Genomic DNA, 23,544 nt, shown 5'->3' with positions numbered 1-23,544 from the left:
TACTGGAGTGGGCTGCCATGCCCTCCTCCAGGGGATCTTCCCAACCCAGAGACTGAACCCAGGTCTCCTGCATTGTGGATGGATTCTTTATTGCCTGAATCACCAGGGAAGCCCAAAAACACTGAAGTGGGTAGCCTATCCCTTCCCCAGGGGATCTTCCCAACCCAGGAATTGGACCAGGGTCTCCTGCATTGCAGATAGATTCTTTACCAGCTGAGCTACCAGGGAAGCCCAGATACACACTGCTATATATAAAATAGGTAGATCACAAAGACCTACTGTATTGCATGGGGAACTATACTCAATATCTTGTAATAGCCTATAATAGAAAAGAATAATAACCAGAAAAGAATCTGGAAGAGGAATATATGTTATATATATTACATATATATTATAGATATATGTAACTGAATCACTTTGCTATACACTTAAAACTAACACAACATTGTAAATTAACCATACTTCAACTAAAAAAATTAATTACTAACATAAGTAGTCATTTAGGTAATGGGTAGATGGGAGTTCATTTTACTATTCTCTACTTCTCTTTAGGTTGAAATATGCATAATAAAGATTTTTTAAAATATATTTGAGTGCCAGTTATGCAGTAGTCACTGAGCTAAGGCAAAATCTAATGTGGCTCTTGAAACAGAGTGTGACACATTTCAAGGGAGAGGAGAATAGTACTAATAAATGAATAGATGACAAGCTTTGAAGGAAAGGTATACAGGTCTTGAGTGGGAAATGGTGATGAAAATTGACCTGGTCACGGTCTGGAGTGGTGGGGAGCAGCTTCCTCCCAGGAAGGGGTGAATGAATCAGTGGAGCTCTGACTAGAAGCAGGTGTGGGCCAGGCACAGGAGAAAAAAGGAGAGTAAAGTGTATGGTCAGAGGGAATCGTATGTGCTAAGAGAGCGGAGGGAGCTGGTTACTTGGGTGCTAAAGGGGGAGGGGTCTGAGTGGCTGAAAGGAGAGTGGACAGCACAGGGGAGCTAGAAGGTGAGGGAACCCGTCCCCCTGCCCCCTGCCCCCCAGGAGGCCCTGTGGGAGGGTTGTCAGATTACTGCTGTACCCTACCTGTGAGCCAAGTTAATGGTTTCATTCTTCATCCCAAAAGCAATGGGAAGCCATCAGCGGGTTTTGAGCAGGGGGGTAGCACAATCCAGCTGGGTGGCTATGTACAGGATACGGCAGGATGTGGGGGTGCTGCCAGGGTATGCCAGAATGGAGGTGGGGGTAAGCAGACCTGGGGTGTAGTGATCACCGGGTGCCAGGGTGCCAGGCTGACACCTGGGTTTCTGACTGTGGAAGGGGGTGGAGGGAGGAGCCGTACACTGAAACAGGTTTGCCGGAAAGCGGAACATGTGGCAGATGGTTGGGGACAGGTTGGGTCTATGGGGCTTTTGAAATGCCTGAGGTGGAGGCCAAGCGGGCATGGCGTTTCTTGGTCAGTGCGGAAAGGCTGGATGGTACCTGCGCAGCGGACACAGAGAGAGAAGAGGGAAGTTCTGGACAAGCCTTAAGGAACCCTGATGTTTGCTTGGGCCAAGGAGGGGAGAGGGAGCCTGGGCTGAAGACCGAGTGAGAGGGGGCAGCTAGTGAGGCAGGAAGACGCCAGGCAAGTGCCCAGAGGTGAGGGACTAGAAAATTCCTGGAAAGAGGAAGTGGGCAATCATGTGGGAGGTCAAGATGGGAGGGCTGAGGAGAGCCTGCCAGTTTTGATGAGATGGAGGCCACTGGAACCTCAGCAAGAGCTAGTTTGGTGGCTGGTGGGAGTGGAAGCAGATGGAAGCAGGTTGCAAAGGAAGTGGGAAGTGCAAAAAGGAAGACAGTGTGTAGACAGCTCTTGGGAGAAGTTTGACTGTGAGGGGGTGGAGAGATGGATGGGGTAGGGACTGTGGGGTCAAGGGGGAGATTTAGCTCCCTAATGGGAGAGACACGCTGATGGAGTTGGTAAGAAAAATAATACAGGGTGCCTCTCAGAGGGCATTTGGCACTGGACCAATGCCAGTCCCTCTTCAACTTAGCAGGAGGGACCACGTTGATGGCTGGTACTTGGCAGCACTTGGGCAGGCACTTGCTTGCCTCTGGTCCTTGCCCTCACTGCTTCCTCAGCTGGAATTCTCCCATGCCTCCTTTGAGTACTTTTGTTCATCCTTTAAGAGCCTAAGTGGAAGATTACCATCTTCTGTAAAAAGACTTCCCTCTTTTACCATCACCCTGCCTCTATCAGTCCAAGGACCATGGTTGTCCTTTGATTCCTATTTCCCAGATTGGCCTAGAATGTCCATCTCTCCCTCCAGACCCTGTCTTTATTGCCTCTGTGTTCCTAGGGTCTAGTATGGGGTTTGCTACAAGGGAGGTCCTCAAGGAATGTGGAGGTGAATAGATAAATGAACTAAGTACAGACATGCAGAGGAAGTCTAACAGGAGGAGGGCAAGCCCAGAGTAATGAGGTGGAGGGGGAAGGATGTGGAGCAGGGATGGAAAAGGGAAGAAACAGGAGAGGGGACAAGGCTAAGCTACTGCCAAGAGCCCTTGTATTTATCACTAAATATATGGGTTTCTCTTTTAATCCTCACAATAGCCCCAGAAGGAATGTTGTCTGGGGCATGTTACCTGGCTCCTCCTAGTTAACTAGAATATATCCTCGAGGTGGAGTGGAGTCTGTCTTGCTCACGACTGTGCCTCCAACATAGGCACATAGATAAGGTGTCAGATGAAACATAGGATATCCAGTTAAATTGGAATTACAGAGAAATAGCGCTTGCTTCAGTAGCACATATACTAAAATTGAATTACAGAGAAATAATTTTGTTAGTATGTGTTTTGTATTTTTGTGTGTGTGCTAAATTTGGCAATCCTGTACATAGTAGATGCTAGTAGATACTTAATAAATATTGCTGAATAAACATTGCTTGATTAAATGACACCATGGGAATGCAATCAGTAAATTCCAGACGGTGGGAAATCTAGATGGCAGTAGGATATCTTCACTGAATGGGTAAGTTTCAGGGAGAATATAAAAAGAGAGAAAGGAGGAATTTATAGATTAAAAGAGAATTAAGAGACATATCAACCACGAGAAACCCTTCCTTGGATCCTAATTCAAATAAACTAAATAAATTGTAGAGAAAAATATTTTAAGATATTAATAATTAGAAATTTAAACACTGGCTATTTGATGAAGTTAAAAGATCACTTAATTCTTTTTAGGTTTGATAATAGCATTGGGGTTTTTATTTTCAAGAGTTTTCATCTTGTAATAATATGTACTGAAATATTTTGGAATGAAATCATATGATATCTGGAATTTGCATCAAGATAATATAGAATTATATTCTCTATCTTACTTGTGGTGCTTATGGGTATATTCATTTGTGAAAAGTATTCATTCAAACTATACACCTAAAATGTGCATTTTATTATATGTAAACTGTAGCTCAGTGAAGAAGGAAATGGATGAGGATAAGGATGAAACAAGATTGACCATCAGTTGATTAGTTTTGAAGTTGAGTGTTGGGTACATGGAGGTTCACTGTATTCCTCTGTAACTTTTGTATGGGTTCGAAAGTTTCCATAATAAGTCATTTTTTAAATTGCATAAAGGAAGATGCTACTTTGGGCTTCCCTTGTGGCTCAGTGGTAAAGAATCTGCCTGCAATGCTGGAGCCTCAGGAGATGGGGGTTCAATCCCTACGTCAGGAAGATCCCCTGAGGGATGGCAACCCACTCCAGTATTCTTGCCTGGAGAATCCCATAGACAGAGGAGCCTGGCAGGCTACAGTCTATAGCGTTGCAAAGAGTTGGACACAGCTGAAGCGACTTAGCACACATGCATTTCTATTTTATATACAAGGAACTAAATCAGAAGCTGAGACTTCCCTGGTGGTCCAGTGGCTAAGACTCCACACTTTTAGTGCAGGGGGCTCAGGTTTGACCCCTGGTCAGGGAACTAGTTCCCACGTGCCACAACTAAGACCTGGTGCAGACAAATAAATAAATAAATAAAATACAAACAGAGGCTAAGTAACTTTCCCCCAATCACACCACTGGTAAAATGAGGAGTCTGGAATATGAAGAGACCCATCTGACTGCAGAACTTTAGCTATTAACTTCAGCAAGTTTCCAGAGCGAAGTGTAGATGTTGTCTAAGGGATGGTACAACCCTCTTAGTTGGCACAGTCTGACTTAGGGAATTCTAGAAGCAAGATGGACAACAATGGCGATGGCTGTTAAGTAATGGGATGAGAAACGGCTTCCCCCTTACATTCATCACCTTGAGGCAGATGAACCGTTATCAGCATCCACTTGGGACAAAGCTGACTCTGACATTAGTCAGCTGCATGAACTCGGCCAAGTCACTCAGAACCTCTGTCCCTCATTAATAGACATTTTGACAATTTCTTTAAAAGTTAAACATAAATTTACCCTAGGATGTTGCAAGCCCACTGTTTATTATCTACTCAAGAGACATGAAAACATGTCTGCACAAAGACGTATACACCAGAGCCTTCCATACTCCCAGTGCAGGGGGCATGGGTTTGATCGCTGGTCAAGCAACTAGATCACATGCCACAACAGAGAGTCGGCATGCCGCAGCTAAGATCTGGCACAGACAAATAAGTAATAAATATTTTTTAAAAAGACTTGTATGCCAAAATTCATAAAATTACTTACAATAATAAAAAGTAGAAACAAGCCAAATGTGTTTGGATCAACGAAATGGGGTATATCCATACTTCAGCAATAAAAAGGATACTTCAGCAATAAATAGGAACAGACTACTAATACATGCTACAACACTGATAAACCTCAAAATGGTATCTTTTTGTAAAAGAAGTCAGATGCAAAAGACCACTTAGGGCCTTTGCATTTCTCTGAAATGTCCAGAAAATGCATATCTATAGAGACAGAAAGTAGTTCCCTGGGGTGGGAACAGGGAGGTACTGCAAGAGGGGATGAGGGATCTCTTAGGAAATGTAAATTTTTTTATAAGGGAAAAGAGAAAAATATAAAATCATAGTGAGACATTAACATTTTTCTGAGAAAATTTTATCAAGTGCAGAAAAAAAGAATAGGAGCATCTTGAATGATATCATTAATAATTTAAATATAATAGATTTATATTTGTATTAAGTTATATTAATCATATTTAAAACCTTGCATCTCATACATTGTTATTAGATTTCCATAGGACATTTAGAAAAGCTGGAAAAAGATAAATATTACTAAATTTCAAAAAAGTAGAATTCTTTCTTTTTTGTGATTCAGTTATTCATATTCACATATATTATTTTTGAAATTAGGGAATGTAAAACTGAATTGTTGTTATGGTTGTATAACTGTAAATTTACTGAAAATCATTGACTTAGACATTTAAAGTGGGTTCCGGATAGTATGTAAATTTTTTAAAATTAAAACTATCTACCTTATGTGTACGATCTCACACCAATCAGAATGGCCATCATTAAAAAGTCTACAAGTAACAAAAGCTGGAAAGGGTGTGGAGCAAAGGGAACCCTCTTACACTACTGGTGAGAATGTAAATCGGTACAGTCACTATGGAAAAAAGTAGGGAGATTCCTTAAAAACTAAAAATAGCATTGCCATATGGTTCAGCAATCCCATTCCTGGGCATATATCCAGAGAAAACTATAATTTGGAAAGATACTTGCACTCCAGTGTTCATAGCAGCACTATTTACAATAGCCAGAACATGGAAGCAACTTAAATGTCCATCAGCAGATGAATGGATAAAGAAAGATGTGGTATATATACACAATGGAATACTACTCAGCCATAAAAAAGAACGAAATAATGCCATTTGCAGCAACATGGATGGACCTAGAAATCATCATACAAAGTGAAGCAAGTCAGAAAGAGAAAGACAAATGCCATATGATATCACGTATATGTGGAATCTAAAATATGTCACAAATGAACTTATTTACAAAACAGAAACAGATTTTAGACATAGAAAACAAACTTGTGGTTACCAAAGGGGAAAGGAGGTGGGGAGGGATGAATTAGGAGTATGGGATTAGCAGATACAAACTACTATATAAGAAGTAGATAAACAACAAGGTCCTACAGTATAGCACAGGGAACTATATTCAATATCCTATAACAAACCATCATGAAAAAGAGTCTGTACATGTATGTATAACTGAATCACTTTGCTATACACTAGAAACTAACACAACATTGTACATCAACTATTATTCAATGAAAAAAATTTGTTCAGTCGATAAATCATGTCCGACTCTTTCCGACCCTATAAACTGCAGCACGCCAGGCTTCCCTGTCCTTCACTATCTCCCGGAGTTTGCTCAAACTCATGTCCATTGAGTCTGTGATGCCATCCAACCATCTCATCCTCTGTTGCATCCATCTCCTCCTGCCCTCAATCTTTCCCAGCATCAGGGTCTTTTCCAATGAGTCAGCTCTTCACATCAGGTGGCCAAAGTATTGGAACTACAGTACCTCATAGAATTATTACCGGGATTAACATAAAGTTCATAAAATTAACATAAAATTCTTAGGACAGAGATTGGAATGACATCAGTACTATAGAAATTACTATTCCCCACTGTACTTTCCTCTGGTGAAAGTGGACAGGTCCCTCGCTCCCAAATCCTTGAACACAGGCCTTTGGATGAGACTCAGATGAGCCACAGAAAGGGAAGCCTGACATCCAGGTCTTGAGGGGCCCTTCCTATCCCTTATTCCTAAGGAGTCAAATGGGGTCCTGTATCCAGCCTCTGGGAAGGAGGACAGGTTTCTGAAGAAACCGGTCTTCTCACCCAGGCTGGGGACGGGGTCGAGTGTCCTCTACCGTAGGCAACAGGAATTGCAACAGCTGGGTCAGCCCACACATCATTTCCACCTCCTGATAAGGTTTGTGAGGAAGTTACTGTTGTGTCTTTTCACTGATAGGGACACGTTGAGACAGAGTGCCCAGGTAACCCGCCCAGGGTCACACAGCTGGCACCCCTGGGCCAAGCCTTCTGACAATGGAGGTTCCACGACTCCAGGTTCTTTTAGCTGGAGAGTTACTCACTACCTCTGCTGTTTCACTGCTGGGCTGTATTCTGGGGTGTCTGATTCAAGGAAAGGGAAGAAGGGAAAGTGGAGGTGGAGGGAATTCCCCCTCCAGGGATGGCCTCAATGATCCCTAATAAAGTAATGATCCCCAATAAAGCTCCTAAATGCAGATTTGTGGGACTGGTGACTTTCAGAGTGGGAGAAAGGAGCCCATTGATCTATTGCGATATAAGATTTATTCATTTATTTATACTAAAATTTTTGTGTGTGTTCTCTCCTGTCAACACTGTACTAGGCACGATGATGCAAATATAAGTGAGGCTCTAGGCCATAAAAAGAGTTTCTCAGAGGTGGGAAACTCAAGCCCACTGGTGGGACCCAAGCCCACTCCCCTGGCATCTTAGCTTCAGAGTATGGAATAGGGTCAGATTGAAGCACATGCCCCCTCATCCATAAACAAAAGAAATCTGGTATTGCAGTCTCCAGGGTAAAAGTTTTCAGCACTGTCCACCAAAAGAGATAACTGTGAAGATCATCATCCTTCCAGAACTTTCCTCCAAACCTGGCAGGATCCCAGGATCCTCCATCATGGCAACTTCCCTGCAGACTTCTGTAGAAGATGCTAAGCGGTGAGTGCTTTGAGCAATTGAACATCACGGCTCCTTGTTCTTCAAATACTAGCCTTACCTTGGGGGTCTTCACTTCCAGCTTCTGCAAAAGGGTTGTAAGGGAGGCAGAGCTTCCTGATCCCTTTCTGCCCAAATGTTACAGGATGACATGTCAGGGAAACAGTACTTCTGTTGTCATCACCAGAAGGACCAGGATACAAGCTGCCTTATTTGTTTCCTTACAGAAACCCTCTTACCCCTGCCGGGGAATAAGATATTTCTTTCTCTGACCACCCTTCAGTTCAGTTCAGTTCAGTCATTCAGTCGTGTACGACTCTTTGCGACCCCATGAACCGCAGCACGCCAGGCCTCCCTATCCATCACCAACTGCAGGAGTCTACCCAAACCCATGTCCATTGAGTCGGTGATGCCATCCAACCATCTCATCCTCTGTCATCCCCTTCTCCACCCCTACACAAACATACCCTTATTCCATGTCATTGTATCAGTCTCTCTGTATTTCTGGGGATGGGTAGCAGTCCAATGACCCTATTTTTATCAAGAGAGGAATATTTCAGGGATTCTTTCATTCACTTACAAATATTTATTGAGCACCTATTAAGTCTGGGCACTGTTCAAAGCACTGGGGTTGCAGAAGTGATCAAGACAAACTTCTCATCAGCTCATTTCCAGACTAATGGGAGAGACAGACAATAAAGAGAAATACATTCACAGATTTTCATATAATAGTGAGCTCTACAGAAACTAAACAAGGGTAGGAGGATGGAATGTGCTGCGGGTACATGGTCCTCCCTTATCAGGGTTTTTAATGGAATTCACTTTTTCTCTGCTTTACTCTCCCTAGGGGAGATAAGAGTGAGGGTCTATGTATCTCCTCCTCTGGTCTCCTAAACCCATTTTGGCAGTTCAAGCCTCACAAAGCATAATCTTGGGATTTGAGGGGGTACGGCAGAGCCAGCCCCTCAGAATGTGCTCAAGGGGCCGGCCATAAGTTAAGTGAGAAATGGAAACAGGTACTGAGAAAGTCTATTTATCGTTTTTCATGGGTGTAACGATACTCCTCCTTTCCAAATTTAATTCTTCCTTTTTTCATCTTGCACACACACTTACTGAATTCCTAACTATTCATTCAACGTTTTTTGAGCCCACTTTGTACCAGGCACTGTTCTGGGCGACCGAAACAGAGAGGTAGGGAACATTCTCGGCCCGCAGGAGTCCTTGCTTTGCAAAGCCGCTAAACAACCTCTTTTCATCTTTTCTTTCAACTTCGCTTTGAGATTCACCTCTGTTTGACTCACGCAGCCCCAAGGGGGTAGATGTGAACGTTCCCATTTTACGGATGCGAAAACCATGACTGATGAGGGAAAAAATGACGGGCTTTGCGGCCACTAAACACTGGGACGCCACTGCGCCACGTGCAGCGGCGCATTTAGCCCGTCGGTATCCCACCCGCGCACGCACCCTCCTTTCCTCCCTCCCAGCCGCCGCAGCGCCGGGTCCACGTGTGTGTGTCTGTGTGCGGAATGGGGATGGGGGCGGTGCCGCGGGAGGGGTGGGGTCCCGGCTAACGTCACAAGCAGTGCCGCCCAATCAGCGGCGGGCTCGCGGCCCCGGCGCTGGTATTGGGGCAGCGAGGGGGCAGTTCTCTATAACGCGGTCTCCGGGAGCCAGCGGGGAAGAAAGAAGCCGAGCGGGCGGAAGGCGCCCTCCCCGCCGCCTGGGCCCCGGCACCGGGTGCCGGGCCCGGGGTCCTTCCCGCCTCCTGCGGCCGCCGGCCGCTTTGTTTCCCCAGCCTCTGCGCTCCGGGCAACTCAAGAGGGGCTCCCGCCGAGGCTGCACAGGGCTCGCGGCGGCAGGAAGGGCGGCCGACCGCGCCGGGACTCACGGGGACCCAGGAGTCCGGCCGCCGAGAGGGCCGCGTGACGAGATCGAAGAGGGACCCGGAGCTCCGTGGCCCACGGGTGCGGGCCGGGGGCGCTCGCGAGCAGAGACCTCCCCGTCGAGGGGGGGCGATGTTCCCCTCGCCCGTGGGCTCTTCGGGCACTCAGGGCATCCCGCCGCTGGGACCAGGGCCCCCTCAGTGGGCACCCCCCCGGAAAGTTCCATGGAGACTCTGTGCCCCGCTCCCCGCCTCGCAGTGCCGGGGTCCCCGCGAGGGTCACCCTGCTCCCCCACACCCCGGAAGCCGCGTCGGGGGACCCAGGAGTTCTCTCCTCTGTGCCTGCGTGCCCTTGCCTTCTGCGCCCTTGCCAAACCCCGGGCGTCCTCTCTGGGCCTGGGGCCTGGGGAGCTGGCGCCGCGGGCTCCGGTGCTGCTGGGCCCTTGCGCCCCGCTGTGCACGGGCGGCAGGGCCCCGGATGGCCTGAAGCACCTCGCGGGACAGGCCGGGCGGTCCAGCGATCCCAACTCCCAGGCCCGCCAGGATGCCGACGCCGCAGTGTGCCGGGGCCGCGGCGAGGAGGAAGAGGGCGGAGGCAGTTTCCCGCACTTCAGCGCTCGCTTCGGCGTACCTCCCGGCCACTGCCCGGCGCCCCGGCGCCCTCGGGAATCTCCGACCAGCTCCGTCTCGGCTCCGCCTAGGCCAGCCCTGGTTCTCGACTCTCAGCCTGGCCCCGCCGCTAGCCCGCATCAGGAGCCAGGTTCTTGGTCTCCGCCGCCACCTGCGGGCCTCTCCTCTGAGCCCATGGGGCCTGGGGCCGCGCCGGAACCGCCCCCGCCGAACCAGACGGCCGCAGTCGATGGAAACCCTCCGAAGGTCGCCCCCGAGGCACCGGCCTCCAGCCCCTCGACGGCCAGCGAAGCTCCGGCCGCGCCCGGCGATCTCCGCCAGGAACATTTCAATCGTCTGATCCGCCGCTCGAAACTGTGGTGTTACGCGAAGGGTTTCGCCCTCGACACTCCGAGTTTGCGCCGGGGGCCCGAGCGGCCCCCAGCCAAAGGGCCCGCCCGAGGAGCCGCCAAGAAACGCCGGCGGCCGGCGCCCCCCCAACGCAGCGCGCAGCCCCGCCGACCTACCCCGACGCTCCCCACCACGAGCACCTTCAGTCTCCTCGACTGCTTCCCCTGCCCCCCGGCCCTGGTGGTGGGGGAGGACGGAGACTTAGGGCCGGCATCCTCGCTTCGCCTCCAGGGAGACGCTAAGCCCCCGCCTGCCCACCCGCTGTGGAGGTGGCAGATAGGGGGTCCCGCTGTCCCTGAGCCCCCCGGCCTCAAATTCTGGGGAATCAACTTGGAGCAGCCCTGAGCGTGAGACCTCTTCTGCCAAGGGGGAAGAGTGGGGGCCACAGCCAGACTGCGGGCTCGAGAATAGAACGTCATTTCTCACCTTGCCTGTCCTCTTTAGGTTTTATGGGCTGTGGTCAGAAGGACCTCAAATGACAGTGATCTTCAAGCACCTAACTGGTTGCAGTGACACCCCCTCCCCCTCATCCTTTGGAGAAGAACCAAGGACTGGAGTCGGGAGAAGGCTTAACCGAAAAAGGCTTAAAGACGTAGATTCCAATCCCTCCCCTCTTCCATCTCGGATCTCTGGGGGCAGGGCCTTCACCCCAGGGGGAGTCGAGGAGGCTACAACTCAAAGAGGAGGAAAAAAAAGAGGGAGAGAGACCTTGGTGATGGACAAACCGGTTGTTTCTGTGGGCGAGCCTGGGGATGGGGTGGGGGCTGTGGTGGGGGTGGGGAGGTGATTGGCAGCTCCCTGGGGGCATCCTCTACCCCCACCAACCAGGCCTTTAACCCTTCACTCCCCTCAGGCCTTCCCTAGCCTCCAAGCACCACTGGGGTCCCTTCATGGGGACCGAAGCAGCTTAGGTAAGGGTAAAATCACCCTCTCCCGGTTCTTTTCCTAGGGTCCCCCAAGTCAGGTGACCCCTAGTTACGAGGTCTTCATTCTCAGCCACCAGTCTTTCCCCTTTGTCCAGTTTGGGAGTTTCCTTCAGTATTCCATTTGCTTTCAGGTTATAAGATCTGATGGGTAAAAGAGGACACCCCCACAACCCCCACCCCACCCCACCCCCCACCCACCCCCACCCCTGCCATGAGTCTGCCACCTCCTCTAGTTTAATCCTGGTATTAGGAGGGGCAAGGCTGAGGAAACTCCTGCCCTTCAGAAGTACAAACTGCCAGGGGAAGGAGCCAGAGACCATCCCAGGGAAAGTAATGGAAGGTGGAAGAAATCAATAAAATCAGACCAAACAAGTTGCCCTTCCTTCCAGGTCCTCTCCACCGTTTAAGGATGGAGGGCGTGGAGGTAGAGGGCACGCCTAGGGCCATTCTTTGGACACCCAAACTCAGCCTCCTTCAAGGCTAGAAACAAGACAAGCTGCTCTTTGTGGAGGGGGTAGATGAAAGGGCTCTTGGCCTAACCACAAGGTCCAGTGGGGTGTTTGAAGGGACTCAGTTTGAGTCTGGATGGGAACTGGATTGAGAAACCTTTAGCATTCTCCCCCCACCCAACTTCAGGCATTTCGGGAGTTGTCAGGGACCTGATGGATCCGAAAGAGGCAGGGCCGGGGATTAGTTTTGAGGTCAGAAGTTCTGTTTTCCTGGGGGAGGGGAGCGAGTCAGAGGGGAGTGGACTTACTTTCTCCACCCAGGTGAGGTCTGGGGAGTTTAGCTCTTAGGGAAATTCCAAGTTTAGGTTTGAGGGGAACCTGGGGGTTGCCGATCTGTCCAATAGTGAGGGACCCGGTGACCCTTGTGTCCACACTAGTGAATATTGTTTTTTTCCCCTTTTCCCCCAAGAAGGGAGGAGGGAGGAACAATTCCCATATATGATACTGGGGAAGGACTTGTCTCCTTTTCTGTGAAAATGCTTTGTAAAAAGTTGTTAATGTTTGCATAGAGCAGATTCTTGGGGGAAAAAAAAAAAACTGTTTTGGACCACAAAAGTTTTGTTTGTTTTAAAAGCTGTCTCTTTTAATTTTTCTTTTGCTGGGGGTGGGAGTGGGGGTGGGGTGGGTGGGTGTGGGTTGGGCAGTGCTCTTTCTCCTCAACATCTGGCCTTTATGAACCCTGCTGACCTCCCCTCCCCCTCCAGCTGTGTTGTGGGGAGGAGGGAGGAGGGTGGGGGAGTGCCTTCCTTGCCTGTGCTTCAGGGGTATCCATCTTATCTTGCCCCCCAAGAATGGGGAAGACCAAGGAAGAAGGCAGACGTGAGGGGTGGGGAGAGAGTCGCTGTGAAGTGGGGGTGGGGGGGGCACGCGCAAGGTTTGCAAGGAGAAGTTGAGAAAGGCAGACTCCAGTTTTTAAAGAGCTCCTTGCTTTTTGTTGGGTCAGTTTGGGCCCTTTCGAGCAGCCTGGGTGGGATGCGTGAGCTCTGGGTGAAGGAGAGGAGCGTTGGGTCATGAAATACTCTTTGGGGACATTTCCTTCTCTGAGGAGTGGGCGAGGATGCTGTTCCTTTGGTTTTCCTCCTCCTCCAAGTCAAAATATTAATCCTCACCCTGGAAAAGGGCTGGGCAGTGAGTTAAAAAACACAACTTTGTCCAGACCTGGAACTCCTCTCCTTGCAGAATGGAGACTCTCAGAAGCACCCCTAGAATCTTTCTAGACAGTTTAGAGAGTAGGGCTTTTCCTTGGCTGCTGCAACAAATTGCCAAAACCTTGGGGGGCTTGAGACAACAGAATTGTATTCTCTCACAGTTTTGGAGGCCACAAGTCCAAAATCAAGGCGACTGCAGGCTGTGCTCCCCTTGGAGGCTCTAGGGGAGAACCTTGGCCTCCTCCCGCTTTGGGTGGCTCCAGGCTCCAGGCATTCCTTGGCTTGTGGCTGCCTTCCTCCAATCTCCGCTTCCGTCTTCACACGGCCTTCCCCCTTCCCCTCTTCTGACTCTTGTAAGAACACTTGTCGTTGGATTTAGGGCCCACCTGGATAATCCAGATGATCTCTTCTTGACAACCTTAATTTAATTACCTCTGCACAGACCCTTTCTCCAAATAAGGTCACACTCATAGATTCTGGGGGCAGTGGGGTTCCGTCGGGGACTTACCTTTTCCAGTGCCACCATTCAGCCCACTACCGAAATTTAAGTCCCAGGATGGAGAAACTTGCTCAGACTTCCTGGGTAAAGGAAGCGTGTGCTGGGTTGGTGTAGGACACAGCCCAGCTAGAGCTGGGGCCACGAGCCTCCCTGAACTGGAGCAGCCTGAGGAAAGGTAGAACTGGAGTCCTTGCTTTCCTCGGGTTGAACCAAGGTTGCTGGGACTCTCCCTTCTCCTAACAGAGGCGGGGTGGGCGAAATCTCCCCAGGAAGGCCCCAGGGAAGCCTCCCCCCCCACCCCCCGACTTCCTCCACTCTCACTGCATGTCTCAGTGTCTCCAGCCCCTGCTCCCTTCCCTCTTTCCGTCCCTCCCCTCCCCCAGCTCTACCGCCGGCCACCCTTGTTTTTGCCTGGATGTGGAGGTTGACGGGTCTTGACTTCTGCCTGGGTCTCTAAGTTCCCTTCCTGGGTTATCTCAGGTCATTTAGTCCTAGAGGGTGTCTACCTCTCAATAACTCTGGGACCCGGTGTCTGCCCCTGGGCCACCTGCACGACCCTGAGAGGGGGCGCTTCTTTCAATTTTCTTTCCAAGGCACCTTGCCTGCCTTTAATACAGCTCTGCTCATCATCACCTCCCTCCTCCTGAGAGCCTCCCGCTGCCCCACACTCTCTGCCTCTTGCCTCTTAAATCTTTGCGGCTTGATTCCTGCCCCCGAAACTGCTCTTTCCAGGGTCACCCATGACAACCCCCAATCACACATCCAATGGTTGCCTCTCAGCCGCCCTGGCCCCTGAATCACTCTGTGACCTGTGACGCTGCTGGACGTGCGCCAGGGTCTCCTGACTTTCTCTCTCCAAAGTCCCTTCTGTCTTCCCGGCCGCCTCATCTTCCTCTGTCCCCAGGAAGCTTTAATACGAGGCAGACCTATGACATGAGGTGACATCTGCCCTCTGTCCCCATGTCTCCCCACATGACTTTTTTTTGTCTTCTCCTAAGTCCTCCGCTGGCACAGGCATAAGTCAGTGACTCCCAGATGACTGTACCTGCCCCCTCCCTCCAGTCCAGCTGGAGGGCTCCAATTCTACCTCTCCTCAGGCTGCTCCAGTTCAGGGAGGCTCGTGGCCCCAGCTCTAGCGGGGCTGTGCCCCACACCAACCCAGCACTCCTCTCCTGAACTTTGGTGCCACGTCTCCGCATGGACGCTGGCAACTCCCACCCATGCAGCTCATTGTCTCCACTCCCGGCTCACATCAGTCCCCTGGGCAAGTCCACCTTCTGGTTACAGCTTTCCTTATCATCTCAGCACCGTGACTTCTTCCCTGACTTCTCCCATTTGACCCACTTTTATAAATTCCCAAGCCTCCCCCTGCTTCTAGCCTTGCCACAGAGCCTATCAAAAGGAGCTTTTAGTTGCACGGGAAAAGCAGGACACATAGTCCCCTCCTTAGGATGTGTATCTCTTATTCTCTCCCTCATGGTGCCGCTCCCACGAGTCTGGTCTGGACTCTTGCCCACCTAACTTGTTTCTGAATCTCTGGTTCTTCTCTGATACCCTCACATCATGTTACCTTCTTACTCAGTGGGTCCCCTGATTTTATTAAATGCAGCCTCCTTGGCCTGTCTATTCTGTCTGATTTGGCTCTAACTCTCCTGTCCAGCCCATCCCTGTTACTTCAGTTTATCCACCATGTGGTCCATCACACCAGAATGCCCTTCCTTCCCCAACCACCCACTCTGTCTCTATTTTCATTTCCCATGTAGGATGCCATCTCCTCCATGCAGTCTTCCTTGATTCCTCTAGTTGGATGTGATCTGTGCCACTGCTAGACCTTCTTCATTCTTTTGTGTCTGGGGAGAGGTAGTGAAGTGTGGTGGAAGAATATGGGCTTCAGAGCCAAACACTCCTGCTTTTCCTCTCCGCGGAGAGCCGGAAGCTAGTCGGGCTACCCTAAGGGAATCACCTTTCATTTCATTGCTTTGACCTTCACTGAGAGTCATTGACATGAAATGGTGGCCACTTGGAAACCACTCCTGCGAGTAAAAACTTCCCAAGAAGACACTGTTCAGTATGCCAAATCCCCCTATGAATTTTAAGATAGAAAATTAGGGTATTGATAAGGTTCTAATTGTGATTTTTCTTGCACCCTCTACAGTTATCCTGTGTATCTTGCTTCATTTTATTTAGGTCCTGTACCCGGCAGCACCTAACGCATACTTGTCCAATGCAAAGTGCGTATTACTAAAGGGTCATCAAACGGACTGCACCCAGCTTGGCCAGTGGAAGTTGGGGAGCCTGCAGTTCCAGAAATATCCACTAGATGCTGCTGTCTGCTAGCGTGAGAAGGAGGAGGGACGCAGGCGAAGGCTGGATGGGGAAGGGCTCATTCTTCCAAGCAATTGAACGCCTCCCGGTGCTGGGGCTTGGGGAGAGAGATGTGGAAGACTTGGCCTCTGCACACAGGAACTTAGCCAGGGGATTTGCAGGCATTATTTTGCTTTTATAACAATAGGTAGATATTATTATCTCTGATTAATAGACAAGGAAATGGAGGCTCAGGAAGATTAATCAACTTGCCTGAGGTAGAGCAGCGAGTGCAGCAGCAGAGTTTCACTCTGAACTGTCTGCCTGGGTTTTTCTGCACGGAGGTTATCACAGCAAACACGTATATGGCTTGAGCCAGGTACTGTTCTAAGGGTTTTATACTTAGTCACTCATCTAATCCTCAGAACACGATGGGGTAGGTACCATTATATCCCCATTTTGCAGATGAAGAAACTGAGGTACAGAGGGATTAAGCCCACACAGCTACAGAATTGTGCCCTTAGACTTTGTGCTCTTTTTAAAATTTATTTATTTATTTGGCTGTGCCGGGTCTTAGCTGTAGCACATGGGACCTTCAGTCTTCCTTGAGGCATGCGAGATCTTGAGAATGTGAAATCTTTTTAGTTGTGGCATGTGAACTCTTTAGTTGCAACATGTGAGATCTAGTTCCCTGACCAGGGATCGAACCTGGGCCCCCTGCATTGGGAGAAGGGTGTCTTAGCCACTGGACCACCAGGGAAGTCCCTAGAGTTGGTGCTCTTAATGACCACCCTGCTGCCATGTTTCAACACCCCAGTAGCACCCAGTTACAGACTCGGGGTAGTTCCCCCACCATTTGGAGACTGTTGAGCTCTGTTCCAGAAACACAAAGGCACCCCATGGAGCTTTTAGTTGCATGGGAAAAACAGGACACATAGTCCCCTCTTTAGGATGTGGGCTCTCCACAGATGTGCTGGGCGACTCTACCTGAGTGGATTACACTCTCTGGGCTTCAATTAGAATCAGAAGAAACTGTAGCAGGAAGTGACTGTCAGACACAGGAGGGCTGTTATTCATAATTTTTTTTTTGCAAAATGATAGTACTTAAAAAATAGAGGTAACGTTATCTACTTTAAAAATTTTTTAAAATTTTCTGGCTGTGCTGGGTCTTCATTGCTGCTGGGTCTTCACTGCTACTCTCTAGTTGCTCAGGCTTCTCATTGTAGTGGCTCTAGAGAGTGTGGGCTTCCGTAGTTGTGGCACATGGGTTGCACATGTGGGATCTTCCTGAACCAGGGATTGAACCCATTTCCCCTGCACTGGCAAGCGGATTCTCAACCACTGCTCCACCAGGGAAGTCCCCAAGGTATCTACTTCAAAGTGCATAAAAAATCCAGCTTGATTGATATTTACACATGGATATACCTGTATGATCACCACCCAGGTGTAGGTGAGTAACATTTTCCAGCCCTCTAGGAAGCTCTGCCAGTCAATAATCACCGGAGATAATCACCATGCTGCTTCTATTAACCAGAGACTTATTTTGCCTGTTTTTGATCTCCATAGAAACGGAAGGTACTTTCTGGGTCCGGCTTCTTTTGTTCAACCTTATGCATGTGAGCTTCATCATGCTGTTGTGTGTGGCAGTGGTTTATTCTTTTCATTGCCGTGCAGCAGGGTTTCATTGTATGAATATTCTACAATTGATGTATTCTGTTGATAGATGTTTGGGTCATTTCCAGTTTTTAGCTTCATGCATCAAGCTGTGCAGTGCAGTTTTAAATGAATTGGGAGAGACAGTGAAGAGAGCTAACATTTACTCAGGCATTAACTGTCCTGGACAATGGGCTATGAACTAGAGATAAGAAATGACAAAACGCCCATATTTTTCTCCCCAAAGCTCACAGCTTAGGAAGAGAGAGAGAAGAGTGCGCAAACAGTCATAGGACAGCGTGACCAGCATGGAGATGGAGACTCATGTGGCTGAGGGGACAATGGAGTGAGTCAGGGAGGACTTGCCAGAGGAGGAGGTTATGTGAGTGGAGGCATGAAGGGTAAGGAGGAATTCGTGGCTTGAGTGAGATCTCTTGAACAGATCCTATTGCCTGGAACACAGGGCTTATATGACAAGCGATGAGGGCAGTGGTGAGCAGAATGGTAGGATCCTAACCTATTAGTGTGTGTGTGTGTGTGAGTGAGTGTGTGAAAGAGACCAATCATCAATAATCATGCAGCTGAGACAAGTGTGAAGGGGATTAGTATAAGAGGCTGTGCCAGGAGGGCTTGCCCTGGTCAGGGAGACAGAAGAGGCTTCTCTGGGGGAAATGAAGCTTGAGATGAGCTTGGAATGATGGCTAGAGGTTAACAACAAGGAGAAGGAAGGGTGTTCCAGGCAGAGGGAACAGAATGGATAATTGTCCTGAGGCTGGAGCAGGGAGCAAGGCACATCAAAGAGCCAAGTATAGCCGGGGCTGAGTCAGGGGAGAGGCTGGGCAGAGGCAGGTATGGTCTTGGAGGTCAAGGTAAGGATCCTGGCCTGTTCCGCCAACACCAAGAAGATAGAGATGGATTTTAAGTAGGGCTGTGACAATCAGATTTATGGTGTTTGGAGAGGATCACTGTGGCATTGGTGTGGACAAGGGGGACAAAGGCAGGTGTAGGAAGGCTGGTGAGGAGACCACTGTCAGAGTCCAGGCAAGAGATAATGGTGGCCAGCCTTGGGAGGATGGATGTAGGGGGATATAGATGTGGAGCGAAGTGGATGCAGGTACAACTGACTGGATGTAGTGAGGGTTAGACACAGGGGATGAGGGAGAGGGAGGTGATGAGAGCAAGTCCTGAGACTGTGGCTTTAGACGCTGGGTTGGCAACGAGACAGGAAACGCTGTGCTGGGTGTGAGCAGAGGGAAGCCTCCTGAGCTCAGGTTTGGGCACGTAGAGTCCAAGTGGCTAGGTGGGTCTGACGGTCAGAGGAGCGGGCAGGGCCAGAGATGCACTCATGTGAGTCACTTAGGTGTCCTTGGGAATGGAGGTTGGGAGGCTGAATGGGGGCTCCGGGAAAGACTAATAAGTGGGAAGAGAAGAGGGCTCAGGGCTGGGAGCCTCACGTGGCACTGGAGAATGGTGTGAAGTGGGCAGAGGCAGGGAGATGAGTTTGGAGCCTGTGAGAGAAAACGAGGGAGTTTGCGGGGAGAAGGAGAGGAGAGGCCTTTATAAAGCAGAATTGTAGGCCTTGGTGATGGGTGAAGCGTGAGGTGAAGGCGGGAGCAGTCTAGCTTGAATCTCAACTTTTGGCCCTGGTGCCCAGGTGGGTCTGCTGTTCAAGAGAGAGGTTTGGGCTGGGGAAAGAAGTGTTTGGAGTCATCAGTGTATGGTGCTGTACAAGAATGATCAGGGAATGTGTGTCTCCTAGGAAAGATCCAAGAATAGAACCCCGAGGGACATTAACTCAGATGACAGAAAGGATGGGGAGGGGCGCCACGGAAGCTTTGGCGACCCCTGCTGGTCATCCACCTAAGTCTGCACCCGGAGGCTGCTCAGGTGGACTTGCTTCCCAGTTCCCCCCTGCCAAGCCTGGCTGTGGGATTTCACCCCACCAGCGGGAGGCCAAGGGAGGCGGTGTGAGCCCTTCCCTGCCTGGGCTGTAAGACTCTAGGTATATCCTCCCTACATTCCCTTTCTCTCTCCTGAGGCTGGAGCCCCACAGGGCGGTCACCCAGCTTTGGTCTTGAGTCACTGATAAGCCCTAGGGGGCAGTGTAGCAACACCACAGACAGAACCTGGGTCTCCAAATGACTATGTGTGGGAAGTTCCTCACTGACCTGGAATATTCACTCAGAATGTGAGCGAGCCTAACAATTTTTATTAGGCTGACTAGTTATATTAGCTGGGTTAGGCTAAATTGTATTAGCCTATTTAAGTTGTATTAGTTAGGTTAAACTCCTATAACAAAGAGACCCAAAAAAGACAGCAGCTCAAAGAATGTAAGGTTTCTTTCTTTCTCTGGTGGCTCAGCCAGTAAAGAATCCGCCTGCCAATGCAGGAGACTCCGGTCCGATCCCGAGGTCAGGAATGTCCCCTGGAGAAGAGAATGGCTACCCACTCCAGTATTCTTGCCTGGAGAATTCCATGGACAGAGGAGCCCGATGGGCTACAGTCCACAGAGTTGCAAAGAGTCAGACACTGAGTGACTAAAGTTTTCACCTTTTCTTTTCTCACTTTTCAACCTAACTAGTACAATAGAAAAATAGAAAGCCAAACGAATACAATATAGCTTATCCTATCTAATAAGAGAACCAAGAGGAAAGTGCATCAAGAAAGAGAATGTGGGAAACCATGTTGAATGCTGCATATGCGTGTGCGTGCTCAGTTGTTTCAGTCATGTCCAACTCTGCCTCTACCATTTTGTGACTAGCCTACTAAGTTCCTCTGTCCATGCTTCTCCAGACAAGAATACTGGAGTGGGTTGCCATGTCCTCCTCCAGGGGATCTTCTTGACCCAGGGATTGAACTTGCATCTCCTGTGGCTCCTGCATTGCAGGCAGATTCTTTAGTGCTGAGCCACAGGGGAAGCCACACAAGGATCAGCTCAAATAAGGGATGAAGAACATCCACCAGCTTTGGCAACCAGGAAGTGACTGATGACTCTAGTGGCCCCTTCCAGGGCACCACTGGGGGGCAGGCTGGGGGATGGATGGATGAAACAGGCAGTAAAGAAGTAGATTCAGCAAGTTTAGACATCTCTTTGGAGGAAGATGGATGTGAAGGAAAGAGATGGGGAAGGATCTAAAAGGGGACTCAGGATCAAGCATAATTACAATGGAGCTGGGGGAGAGGGTAGGGTTAAAGATGCTGGAAAAATGATGAGTGAGGGAGTGGGGCCTCTGCTGATGAGGAGGAGCTGGGACCCAGAACTTGGTGACAGGGCAGGAAATGTGTGTTCTCAAACACGTGTGTGTGTGTGTGTACATGCACATACATGTGTACATTCAAGGCACGTTGGCAGCTGTGGGAGAGGGAGGGAGTACTTTCTGGAGAGTTTCCATTTTCTCTGAGAAGCGAGACTAAGTTAAAGAGTAGAGTGTGGGGCGGGGAAGAGCTGGGTGGAGGATTGAGGGGATCAGGAAAAGTAAAGTTGAGAGACGGGATCTGCTAACTATACAGAGACAGTTGGAAACTGGGAATTGGTGGAGATACCAAACTTCTCAGATGTGGGTGCTTTTTCTCCAGCTGAGCTTGGGCTCTGGGGCTGGGGTCCAGGATTGCAGCTGGCAGGTGGGTGGACCCAGTGCAGAGGAAGTGCAGGACCAGAACAATGCCTTCAGGGGATGGATGGGACAAGGTTGAAGGCCAAGTAGGGGCAAGATCTCAGTAGAAGTGTGAGAGGGTGAGGGTGCCCAGAGGGCACAGGGCAGCTATGGAGGGAGCAGGGCGTGAGGGCTGGAAGGAGGGGAGGGTGGCCAGAGGAGGCTGCCTACTTTGGGGTTCTCAGGGCTGCCCAGGAAGACAGCAAGACTTGAATTGGAGAGGCATTCTGGGAGTTAAGAGCCAGAGTCTTTGAAATTTGAGGGATATGGGCAAGGTGGCTGATGGCCTGAGCCTTCCCTTGGCCCACCACACAGACATTACATCAGCAGGCAGAGTAAACAGTGACTTCTTGCATTTGTGTCATGGAGCCTAACCATTTACGGAGGCTTTCATTTTCCTACCTGTGTGATTTGGCATTTAACAGAGGAACAGCTGAGAGGGATTAAGATTCTAAAGGCCCCACAGTGTGGCTGCCTTACCCACTTCCTGTGGTCGCCACAGACCCAGGTCACAGGACCTTGTCTATTGCCATGAAAACAGATAGGAAGTGTTTGCCACCTTTGGTTCTTTCCATGGAGGTACAGGGTCTTGTGGGAAAATAAGGTATTACTGCCTACAGTTCTAAAAGGTGGACGCCCTGGAGAAAGGAGGGGAGACTGGAGAGAGGAGGATAAATTCCCAGGTTGGGAGTGATCTGGATCTCATGGCCTGAGAAGCCATGAGCCTCCTTTGGTGTTATTTTGTCTAAGAGGGTGGGGACTCAGAAGCAGGAGCTGGAGGCAGTGGGGCTGTGGGGAGGCCCCTTGGTGCCCCTGTGGGGAATTGTCTGTGGTTTATGGGGACCTGTATGCCTGTCTGCAGGTCTGTTAGTCCTGTGTGTGTCTGTGAGCGGGTCCCTCGCAAGTTCCTGAGTTGTGGAGGTGTCTCTGGACGTGTGTGTGGGTACGCATTGAATCTCAGCATGTTTGAAGGAACAACGTAAATTCCTGCGTCAGGCTATCCTGAACGCATGGAGCATGCATTTCTCGGCCAAGCACAGCTCTATGTGTAAGGATGTGTCCCTTCTGCACTGAGGCAGAAACTAGGTCAGCATGCGGCGAAGTGGAGCTAGGAATCGATTCTCCAGTAGTTAACAGGCTAAGTGGGGAACGGAGGCAGGGTGGAGGAAGGGGAGAGGGCAGAGAAAGGTACCTTTGGAATCTGGGAGCCTCCTAGCCTCTTTGGAACACCTGCCCTTGGGGGAGGGCACCAAAGAAGGGAGTGTGAGCTGTGGAGGACCCAACCACTCAGGGACCAGGACTGGGGGTTGGGAGGCAGGCCCAGAGGCAGAGATGTTGAGGGTCTCTTGGCCTGGGGCTGGTGGGATTGGGGGGTGCAGATGTTGCATGGAATAGCCAGCTGTCTGGGGGTTTGGTTAAGAAAAATGTCTTTTTCCCTGGTGTTCCTCCTGCCTGTCACCACCAGGTCTGCTGTAGCAAGAACCCATAGCAACACACCTCCCTCCATCCCTTCCTCCTCTGCCTCCCCTGGGCATAAAGAGAAGCTGCAGGTGGACCTGGAATAGCCCCTCACCTGGGTGGGGAAGAGGGCTGAGGGTCGTCTGATCAGTGGGAGAGTGAGGGTTAGATTTGGTTAAGAAAAAGATGGTCAGCATCTGCCTCCAGATATTACTGGGGGGCCTTGGGGGACCTGGGGAGGTGGAAGTTCCATTTTTCCCCTGGGGAAGGGCACAACAGTGTAGGGCACCCTGCCCGGGGCCTGGTTGCATGGGAAGGGTCTCTTACCCCAGGGAGAGAGCATCTTTACTCCTCTGGGACCTGAGTCCCCACCAACCAAAGGAGATGCTCTTTTGTTGGCTCCCCTAGTGCTAGACACCCCTTGATCTGGGATCCCTAAGCCCATGACTCCCCACGTCCTTGTGTATAATGGGATCAGGGAGTGTGAATACCAGGGCCCTGGAGAGGTCAGTGGGCCCTTCGAATGCCAGGCGTTTCTAGGGAGGATGTGCTTGCCCGTGTCAGGGCCCCGTGCCTACCCTGCCTCCAGCTTCCCACTTCCTCCTCCGTCTGAGCTGTTGCAGCAGCAGCAGCAGCACCTTCTCTCTCAACACCTTCCAACCCGGGGCCCAGCCAAGTACCACCCAGCCCACGGCAAGCAGGCACACAGCAGCCCCAGAGCTGGCACGCTCCTTGGCTCCTGCCCCTCCCCTCTGCAGTCTCCTCCATCCCCTCCCTTCCTCCTTTCTGCCTTTTGGAGCCACTGTGAAGAGCCCCCTG

The 23,544-nt window shown here is 50.1% G+C and overlaps 1 protein-coding gene across 1 annotated transcript; it reads left to right on the top strand.

Annotated features, from left to right (window-relative positions):
- The first annotated feature begins 9,371 nt into the window (after positions 1-9,371).
- Positions 9,372-11,683, top strand: EPOP (elongin BC and polycomb repressive complex 2 associated protein). Its single transcript, XM_061143869.1, has one exon. It carries the CDS (start codon positions 9,781-9,783, stop codon positions 10,918-10,920), a length of 1,140 nt encoding a protein of 379 aa, XP_060999852.1. The 5' UTR covers positions 9,372-9,780; the 3' UTR covers positions 10,921-11,683.
- The last annotated feature ends 11,861 nt before the right edge of the window (positions 11,684-23,544 follow it).

The sequence above is a fragment of the Dama dama genome, chromosome 5 (assembly GCF_033118175.1).
Source record: "Dama dama isolate Ldn47 chromosome 5, ASM3311817v1, whole genome shotgun sequence".
In the NCBI taxonomy this organism is placed as follows: Eukaryota; Metazoa; Chordata; class Mammalia; order Artiodactyla; family Cervidae; genus Dama; species Dama dama.
The sequence above is the reverse complement of the archived record's forward strand: the minus strand, read 5'-3'. Positions and strand labels throughout refer to the sequence as shown.